This window comes from Camponotus vicinus, unplaced genomic scaffold, assembly GCF_025532165.1.
Source record: "Camponotus vicinus isolate PSW18456_S1 unplaced genomic scaffold, iyCamVici1.0 SCAF_9, whole genome shotgun sequence".
Classification (NCBI taxonomy): Eukaryota; Metazoa; Arthropoda; class Insecta; order Hymenoptera; family Formicidae; genus Camponotus; species Camponotus vicinus.
In genome coordinates, this window is record NW_028141981.1 from 15,803,006 (window position 1) to 15,813,920 (window position 10,915).

Sequence of the window (10,915 nt, forward strand, 5' to 3'; positions counted from 1 at the left end):
GAATAAACGTTTAAAATACCTTTTTTTTTACTTTAAACGTTTGTTATACGTTCGTTATACGTTTAAAATACATTTTTTTTAACGTTACACGTTTGTTTTCTCATGGAATTAATAAAAGATGCATTCACACATACTCTCTAAAAATGAATCAGTATATTATTAATGAAAACAGTAAATAGAGTCACTGATACAGCAGTTATAAGCAGTTATAATTATTATAGCACTGTAAGTCAATAATATTTCATTGAAAGAATTAGTAATATTGACTGTTTTAATCAGTGATATTAGATTATAATTTATCTACTTTGTATAAAATTTTATTTACGTTTACAAGCATATTGAACATGTATCTTACAGATCTTAGAGATCTTAAATAGATGATTTATTTTACTTAAATAGATAAACGGATTTATTTTACTTAAATAGATGACCGAATTATTTTCGTTTATTGGTCGGACATTTACTTCCGACTTATAAAATCGATTTAATATCTGAAGTTCCTCTATTGAGAGTGTATCAGAAATTAAATCGAAGTAATACTTTTAATTTTATCTGTCGCCCTTTGCAAGCTTATATAGTTCTCATGACTAAAACTTAAGAAACGTGAAAAATATATATATAAAACGAACGTGTGCTACCTCTGGGATGCAATTATAGTAGTCCTTTTTTTCAGTGCATGAGTATAAAACGGAAATAGAGCCTTTTAAATAATACCAATAAAATATAATAGAATAAATTTAAGATTTTTAATAAAAAATAAAAAAACAGAATATGTCAAAAATGCTTTTATCGAATAATCTTATAAATAATTTTCAATCACATATAATAATAATTAAGATTTTTAAAATGTTCTCTTGTTCGATTTTATATTGATCATTGTAATTGTGTGTATATACATATGTATATATGGATTCAATTTTTTATAAAAAGATAAACCAAAAATGTTAGCATAATGATTATTTATTTACTCGATTATATTCTTTTAATTTAATGTTTTTATGTTTCTTATTACCTTTTTAGATTTTTTTTAAATCAGTACAATTCTTATATTTTTTATTTTTTTTATTTTGTAATATTTAGCTCGATTCTTTAAAAGATTTGAGTATTTATAATTTGTGGGAACAAGCTTTTATCACATTTTTTTAAAAAAGTTTCAAGAACATAAGTTTCATAGAAGAATGCGTAAGTATTTGTGACTTACCTTTACAAATTGTGTATCTTATTTTTTTCCATGAAATGTGTTTCCCCGCAATCGTCTTCGAAGCTGATATTAATGATTGAGATTGTAAGAGACATAATTCTATAGATTTATTCATTTATAGAAATTCCAGCAACGAATTGAGAAATAACCATTTGATAAAAAATGCTTTTACGACCGCAACATATCTTTTTCTAATTAAGTATGTCGCAGGATAAAGAAAGATTTTCCTCATACATTGAGAAATCAGAATTGCTTCTCGAGGATAATTGACGTCATAGAGCGAATGAAAAAAATATGGACTGAATATGAAAACACCTGTGAGATAAACGTTCTTTGCACATAAAATATCTTGGAATGTAGAACATAAATCGTGCAAATAAAAATCGATTAGCATAGATTAGATATTAATAATTCTTTGATCATTTGTGTATCACGAATAAATTAGTCATTAATCGTCAAATAATTATGTAATTCAAACGCAATGAATTATTTATGGAATAATAAAACAAATTGCATCTGCAAGCAAGTATTGTCACTACTTGAATTTATTTTAAATTATATGAAATAAAATTTGATAGTTTGATAAAGATTGCATGTAATTTTCTTTTTTCGAATTCCAAGTTATCTTGAAAGACAAAAAATTGAATAAAAATTATATAATGTTTGAATGAAATTCTTGAAAAGTAGTGCAATTATTTTCAGAAATTATATAGATTAATGTTTCAAGCTTAAATCTATTTTTGTAATTTTTACTTATTTTTGATTAATTCATAAAGTTGACTATAACGAACATAACTTCCTGGTACCTAATAGAATAACAAAAAGTTTTATGGGAAAATATAACATATATTTTGTTGTATGATTATCTATATGTGTGTATCTTGTGTGTTACAATATGTATAAATAGCTTATTATATAATAATTCTCTCTCACTTATGTATTACATAATTATCACTTTATGAATTACATAATTATCATTATAATATCAAACCTCTTAATACGCAAATTTTTTGATTGAATGCCTCTGAACCGCTGTTCATTCATATTGGCTTTGTTATATTGCTATTCGCTATTGCTCACAATTAATAAATGAGCCAATGTCCACATCTATATGTTACTGCTTTTATACAGCACTAAAATTGTTTTAAAACGGCTGTAACTTGCACATCCAAGTTTTATTCTTTACAATGCAACATATATTTTAACAATGATATTGTAAATGTATGTATAATATACGTGACTCACACGGCTCTTTTCACCTTGTACAATTCAAAATCTGTGATGTAAAAAACGCTTCAAAATCCTATTTACAAATTCCGATTTTTTCGAATCAGGACTCTTTTAAAAAATCTATTAGACGATGGACGATTTAATATCAATTTTAGAGGATATTGTCGCATTACGAAAGTTCCCCTTAATCGATGCTAAGATAATCAAGGCCATAATTAAAATGTTAAGATAAAATCTGTTTAAAATAATTATGCGATAATGTATGGTATTCTTACATTAAAAAAATAATTGAATAAGATCTTTATATATGTGTAAGTGGAAAAACTCTTTTGGTAAAATCCACAGCAAAATGGACAGCCATAGCATTCGGTGCTTTATAAGGCACCCTTAAGAGATTACACAAGTACTCTGCGACTTGGTATCCTCTGTAATATTGAGATTATTATTATAATTTCCATGGAATGCCGATTCCTCGATGATCAAAGATGATTCATGCGAGCGCTCTTCTTCGAGGGGAGCTGTATTGGAAGCATGACTGATTGAAGAGTGTCTCGAACGGGAGAGAGTACCGCGTTGATTGCTACCGGCGGACGGAGCCGGGCTCGGCGAAGGGCTCTCCGGTATCTGTTCCTGTTCCTGCTGTTGTTTGGTTACCACTAATCTATTCAATAGCGATATTTGGCCTTGGATATTGGACATAAAAGGACGGTATCCTAGACTGGAATCAAAATACGTAATATTATTTTTTAAAAATTGAAAAGCTGCCTCCATGATTAATCAATGAGTGAATTAATATTAAATAAATGTTTCACTTTTTAATATATATATTTATATGAATTATCAATATTTCCTGACAAAAATTTCTAGTGAAAATTTAATTTAAATAGAGATTTTATAAAGTATCAAATAGATTAGAGATTTAGAAAAATATTTTTGCAAAAAAGAAATAAATTAATTCGTTAAAGCAAATATTTTCATTTTAAGTTATTAATTCTCCATATCTCAAAAACTGTTGTATTTGGATATGTTGCGATAATTGATATGAATATAAATTGAATAAATATAATAATATAAGCATACCATTCCGACTGAGACCACTTGGTCAAAGTAAGCAATCCATCTCTTAGATTAATTATAGAGTCGAAAGTTTGCATCGGTGCATGCGCTGTTCTAACGGTTCTAGCCATAGCTGCCGCGTCTCGAAGAACGGTGGCTACTACTGCAGCCCATCCTAAACAACTGCCTTCGAGAAACAGCTGCAATAAATACCTATAAAAATTTAAAAATAAATATATATGAGGCATGTAGTTATAAATGACAATTTTTGAACATTTATTAACGTTAAAAAATATGTATTAGTACCTGAGTTGTACTTCCGCCCGACCAATTGGTGCGGAAGTCGATGCAACCGTATTGACTTCTGTAGATCCTACCGATTCCGGCGAAACCCAACATACAGAGCCAACAATAGATTCTGCATCGTCTCTCCAGATCGTACTAGTATCACTAAGAATGCTGTTGGCATCTAAAATTACAAATTTATCATAATTACAAGATAAATTTACATACTCGAATCAACATCAATACTTGTTTATAAAAAAAATTTTTTAATTAAAAACAATGAATATGACTCTTACCATTTATTGGCGTTAATTTAGCTTCCGCAGTTGGAAACTGCGTCTCTAAGCTAGCGACAGGCGAGACCAGTGTTGTATACGGTGGCCTACCACTTGGAAGACTAGTGTATCCGCTGTCGGGTAAATCAATGGCCAAGTTCGGAGACAAAGTTTCGTCATCGGAAATTACAGAGTGTAGGGAGGTGAGGCTAGATCTTCGAAATTTCTGCAATGTCGGCAACGAAAGTGTCGGATACGGAAATGCAAAATCTTCGTGAACCGCTTTCAAAGTGCCCACGTAATCGTCGATTTTTGCTGCTCTGTCACGCTCTCGAGCGAACCATGTCACTAGATGGAAGTCGAGACGGGCCGCGAATCTACCCAAATCAGTCAAGCGGCGAGCTGAAAGCAGCCGCCGGGCGTGACGTTGTAAAATAACGTCAATAAAGAACTCCTCTGCCGATCCTTCCCTGGAACAGAAAAATATAAATTTAATCTAGTTTTATTGATAATAAAAGATATTTTCAATTAGAATTTAAGCGAAATATATTATTTTCTTAAATTAATATTATATATATATGTATATATATATATATATTTAATTATGAACAGTATAAAAATATAATACATTAGTTACAAAATAAAAATACTATACATATATTTTAACCAGAAAAAAATTGATAGTATATAAATGAGCTATTTATGTTTTAAGAAATTGTTAAGATATGTTTCAAAATTATTTTTGTTTTTGATTTTAAGTTTTAATCATAGATGCTTAAAATATAATTTGTACAATTTCGGGATAACATTTACCTTTCAATGTAAAGTATTTAAAAAAAATGATATTTACTTGTTCTCAGTTTTCTCGCTAGTTTTCACTGTTGGAACTGATTTCTTTCGTCTCATAACAACATTCCGAGTTTTTTCAAGCATAGAGGACGGTGCGACATCTTTCTCGGATTGCACTTTAGGTGTAACTGTAGTACTGTAACTACGGCTTCTCGAAACTTGCATAGTGCCCAAGACCAAGGACAGATCGTCCTCGTGCGGAGAAAGAGGAGGTGTTTGGGGAGGGCCACCCAGTTTTGCACTGCCACCCCACGATGTACGTGGAGACTCTACGTCGTTCGGATCTAAACAAAAGATTATTATGAACAGATTATGTATATATATAAATAATATAGTTTATATTTATAAAAATCTATAAAATTATTTACCAATTGCTCTAAGAAACCTCACAAGATCTCTTGATAGTTCCCATCTACCTTGTTCTAATGCAGCATCTAACAATAACGTGGCATGTTGTCTGCTGACGGAAGATGGTTCTAAGTTTTGTAAAATAATCAAGTAGCTAGCAGCGGTATCGAGCTGTTGACGTTGTAGACAATCTTGTAACAGCTGCTTTGGAGGGCCGGCCACGGAAAACAGATACGGCCAAAGCGCGATTTCAGTCTTGCGAGCGCATTGTACGACTGCTCTAGCCCAAACACCGGGAAATTCGCGAATAAACTCCACGACAGACGGTAACAGAGCATCTGGAATAGGATCTTTACTCGTCGCTTCCTCCTCCAAAACTTCATGAAGCAACAATTCCAATGAATGCGGGAAATATGGTAATGCGGAACACGAACGTGCTATTTCCCACGCATGATAGCCCAAATTTCGATGTATCAACTGACGTAGAATCTGATGCAGATACACTTGGCTCTAAAATAAAAATCATTAGCTTTAAGTGTGACGTAGGTAATAAAAATACACAGGCAATAATTATCAAATAATTCTTTAAAAAAATATGTGTAATAATTCTTTTAAGCAATATATATAGAGATAAATTTCTGTATTATGTCAATTTTGTGTTTGTATGTATATAGAATTTTTAAAAATAATGAAATTAATACCGTAAGCTCCAGTAAATTGAAGGGCAGTGAAAAAGGCGAATTAGTATCAGATGTGAACAGCACAGTATCGTTTTCAGCTCCAAGCAAAATCGCATCTTCAAAGAGTATTGCTAATGGATAAATCCGCAAATGAAAAGGCAGCATTATCCGCTTGCTCATAAAGGCATGCGCCTTTTCTTGATGATTACGGAACAATGGCAACCAAACTCGCATGCCGTGTGCTCCGCAAAATAACCACAGAGCCTCAGTTAAATGCGGCTTGTCTCTCCTTGAGCGCGATGGTACCCAAACATTCTCGACGTATGACGCTAATACTGTTGGCGTACCACACGTAAATCGAACGTCCGAGTTGTCGGTGCAATGTTCACGTTGAACCATGAGAAGGCGTCCGGAAACGTTTAATAGAAGGCTTTCAGGATGAGGATGACTACCAGCAGTCTCTGCACGAATCGTAGTCAACGTGGCGCTGACTACACAGGCAGGATGTACACACAATCCGCTAATATCCACCGTCTGTATTTTTTTTAACTCGATACTGCCAGCTTCTAAAATATATAACAGCCATTTCATTTAATAAAGAGATGAACTAAAATTCTTCTCAAAAACAATCTCGCATGATCCTATCACTTACCGACTTCATTTAGCAACTCCATATCATATATGCTAATCTGAGCATTGGAACAGAATGTTAAAAGCCTGTCTTTCATCGTATTCAATAGTAATATTTGCGAGGGCATCCTAACGCTCTTGACATAATTATTATCGAGACGAGTATTGCGCGGATAAATCCTGATTTCATCTTTATTATCCAAGATGGAATAACTGCTAGCTATGAGATATCCTTTATGCCACAACAATCCACCAGTCACTATAAAATCCCGCTCTTGGCTCTCGTTGCCGAACAATTTCCATTTCCTCGAGGGTAAGGAATAATGCGCTAATCCCGTTCGACCAGCCACCGCAAGACTCAAACCTTCACTGTCTATTGCAGTATACTGTTACATACACACATAAATATATATGATATAATAAAGACAAAAAAGAGAAAATACTTTAAAATTCTTTTCATTAATATAGCTAATAATGCTCAACTCAAATATTGGTAATACTAATTCTTTTTAATAAGAGATCAATTAACTATTAACTAATAAACTTAAATAATGAAAATAATTTATATATCACAAAATGTTAGTTTCTTTTCACAATTGTATTACTATTATATTACCCGAATTGGCCAATTAGAGCCACTATATGCGGTTGGAATGGGCACAACGACCCACTGCTTACAGCCAGCAAGTGTCTGAAGCATACTGTCGTTGGGTATTTCAGTGGCAAGATGAAAACCTGAAGCCGTCGAGGATAATCCGGCGCCTAAATTTAAATATAACCTGTCCTCGCCTTGAAGGTACAGGTGCCCGTGATGGCCCATGCACGGATTAATAGTCAAAGGACTTTTAGCGAAATCCAATTGAATGAGAGAGCGACTTAAATTGGACGTTTCGTTACCGTTTTCCTCGGTAACTGAAGGTCCTGGAGATTCTCGTAGCATCCACAACTGATAACCCTCCGCCGACCATTCCATTGTATGGATATGCAGAGGATTATCATGCATCAGATCCACTCGTAGGCCATAATCCCATTTTAAACTACAGAGCAACAGAGCACCAAAAGTACTCCATAGTGCTAAGCCACCACCTTCCCACGCTAGTGCGATAGCGCAACTGTCGGGTGTCCATCTGAGACACTTGACGCTACCTGGTCGACCTGGATAATCTTTGGAAGATAGACTCAGAGTGTGTGACATCTCTAAACCTCCTGTTGTTTCATCGACATAATAAACAATGCCTTCTGAGCTGTAAAAATAAATAAATGTTAGAATTATATATTAATTATATTTATTTTAACTATATTTAAATAAAATAAACAATTTATTTATGACAGATATATTATTAATAGAAAAATATATGCTTTGTTTTCTAATTAATAAATACAGTTACTAATTTATTAAAAATAATATTGCAAAAAAAAAAAACACTTACTTTTGCCTACCAATAGCAATTAATCGATATTTATGATTAACAGCAGCACAAGTAGCATCGTCCAAATCTCGAGCCCAGATTCCTTGCACTTGGTTAGGATCAAATTTCAAAGATTGAGCAGTGAGAAATGCAGCTTTACCATTACTAAGCACAATAGCAAAGCCTCCAACAAAAGGCGAATATTCAATATCAGTGACATAGATATTGTTCTCTGTGAGTGGCACAGCTACTGTAGAGATTTGTTGATCAATACTGAATGGTATACGTCTCAAGTCCAAAGAATAGTCACGATTCATAGTACCATCCCATTTGTGACGCACCACATGGCTAGTTTTGGTCGCTACCATTAGCTCATCTCGTATACAAACTAATGAACTGATTCCACCATCAATCCAAGCTGATTTTTCCTATAAACAAATGAAAATATAATTAGTTTATAATCTGAATGAGTTAAATGATTTAATCTTGTAACTAATAATTAACTTTTATCTTAAATTTTTCATTATATATATTTAATAAGGTGAAGAATCATCAGCAACTTACAAAATTCAAGACAAGAGAGGGAATAATTTCTTTGATAAATAATTCTGCGCTATCTCGCTTCAGGCTGGTGACTGGTGAATCTCGTTGTTCGTAAAGCCCCCGGCTTTCTGGACTGCTGTCCGAGAGCCGGTAAAATAATAGATAACTGTCTGATGTTGCAATGACCAGCATACTTGAGTCTGGTCTCCATTGCACCAAAACATTCTCACCATGCTTTCGTAAGGAAACTGCAGATCGTCTGTTAAATACAATTGGTACACAGGGCTACAACACAAATTGTATTTCATAAATTATTATATACAAAAACATGTATAAAAATTTACAGTAAAAATTTTGTGTCATTTAATAATATATAGAAAATTTAATTATAAGGAATATAAACAAAATTATAGAATATTATTAAATTTTAAAACACATGGTAATCTCAATATATGGAATATTATTATCATTGCTATTATGGTAAATACATTATTTACGACAAAGAAAATATTTGCATACAAAGTTCTAATCTCTCTCTTAATAAGTATGTATGTATGTGTATATATATGTATATTAAATATAGTTATTAATATGACATTAATAAAGTTGACTTCAGTCAAAGAATGAATCATTTTGAATATTGAATAAAAAAATTCCTAGGTAGAGTAAAGAGACTTATTCTGATCTAAAATACGTGCCTTGCAGTACCAGATGGTGAGAGCATTTGTAGTGAGAACAGCAAAGAGAATTTTGTCTCTGTTGCACACCACGGCATTTATTTCACTTGGCTCGCTGGAATTTAGAACCCGCGGCCATCCTACGGGGAAAAACATGATTTCCGCGAGAATGTCTCGTCACTTCTCCTCAAATCTCTTTCATGTTTCGCTTACGTTTATCCCCGACATTGCAAATTTGACAAGTAAACAGTCCCTAACCTTTCCGAGCATAGCGCAATTAAATAGGTTTAATGGCAACTGAAGTGGAGTACATGTGAAACGCACATTGCACATGTAACGTTATCAGAAGATCCGTTATTTTCAACTGCATCTTTTGTATTTTTTCAACGAACTTTTTTATTTTTTTCCCTCCTAAATATAAATTCAATGTCATTCGATGTCTTCCTTTCGACGACTTTCGATTTAAGTATTTTCGACATATCATGTGTGTATATGTGTGCAAATATTCACCGCATTATAATTATAAAATAAAAGTTAAAATTTTTAAAGCTATATATGTCTAAGTAATTTAATATTTTATGCAACACGTTATTTTATTTTCTCTATCTTATGTTTAATCTCTTTCGTACGCTAAATGGATTCGAATCATCCCTATAATTGTACAAGTAGGTTTCGGACAGTTTCGGATCTTCCATAAAATATTGAGTTACAAATCAGCTGATCGGTTCTGTCAAACGTGCAACCTTTTCTGTTTCGCAAGAACAGAAAAATATAATGTTACGCGGTTATACACACGATTTAAGATAATGCAATATAAATCACTATATCGATTGTAAATACATATTTGAAGTAACAAAATTTGATTGGCTACGCCATATTGAACAAATTTTTTTAATAACAATACTTGTACATTACACGAATGTGAAAACTCTAATTTATATCTATTTCGATAGTCTAAATGGTTTTTTTTTCGTACTTTCATATCAATAAAATCTTCATAATCAGCGTTTTTATTTCTACATTTACATATAGATTAGTTGTTTCAGTTATGTATTTTGCCAGAATTTTTTATTACAAATTCGTTTGTCCACAATATCTAGTAATTAAAAATGTCTCATAATATATCATAGTCTTATAATTTCCATATATGTAATAAATAAATGGCGATTATATATTTAATGCATTTATTGAATAATACAGTTTTAATTGGAATCTTTATGTGGAAATGCCTGTATAACACATTTAGGCACGTTACAAGGAAGATGAAGGATCGGGTTTCACATTGGTGATAATGAATCACCGGCATCTTGTTTCCGTAGCTTTTTTTATTCTCGCTCTTACTCGTCATCATTGGTATTTATATGTATATATACAGAAAACTGTCATAACCAATGTAATTTATAGAGAAATCGCGGGATAAAAGATGCCGAGTTACTGCAAAAGACATCGTTTTTTGTGCACGCACTTGTTGACGTTAGTCGATAAAAGAAATATCTCGTAGAAAAAGTATTTTCAAAGAGCTTGGATTCATCTTATCTATATAATTGCATATATAATAGAAAGATAATTATTAGAAGAAACAACAGGTCCCATATCCCAACAACGAAATCTACTTTTGCCAAGGCCTATCGCCGTTGTCCCTTCTCTAGTTTCTTGAATTAATACAGTCTCTTTGAACGTGATTAATATATAAAAAGCTACCAAGAAGACAAAAGAATATACGGAGCATCGC

At 32.4% G+C, this 10,915-nt stretch overlaps 1 protein-coding gene across 1 annotated transcript; it reads right to left on the reverse strand.

Annotated features, from left to right (window-relative positions):
* Positions 1–2,357: 2,357 nt before the first annotated feature.
* Rich (guanine nucleotide exchange factor subunit Rich) lies at positions 2,358–10,913 on the reverse strand. The gene is made up of 12 exons (XM_083108630.1): positions 9,205–10,913; positions 8,528–8,791; positions 7,985–8,391; positions 7,171–7,798; positions 6,577–6,940; positions 5,946–6,490; positions 5,265–5,754; positions 4,898–5,180; positions 4,069–4,517; positions 3,794–3,956; positions 3,512–3,700; positions 2,358–3,149 (listed from the first exon to the last, which is right to left on the reverse strand). The coding sequence occupies exons 1-12, from the start codon at positions 9,337–9,339 to the stop codon at positions 2,819–2,821; spliced, it is 4,248 nt and encodes a 1,415-aa protein (XP_082964756.1). The 5' UTR covers positions 9,340–10,913; the 3' UTR covers positions 2,358–2,818.
* Positions 10,914–10,915: the final 2 nt, after the last annotated feature.

Coding starts and splice junctions, on each gene's coding strand:
- Rich (XM_083108630.1), bottom strand. CDS start 9,339: ATGTTTTTCCCCGTAGGATGGCCGCGGGTTCTAAATTCCAGCGAGCCA. Junction 7,799..7,984: donor ATTGCTATTGGTAGGCAAAA/GTAAGTGTTTTT, acceptor TTATTTTTACAG/CTCAGAAGGCATTGTTTATT. Junction 4,518..4,897: donor AGCGAGAAAACTGAGAACAA/GTAAATATCATT, acceptor TTTCTGTTCCAG/GGAAGGATCGGCAGAGGAGT.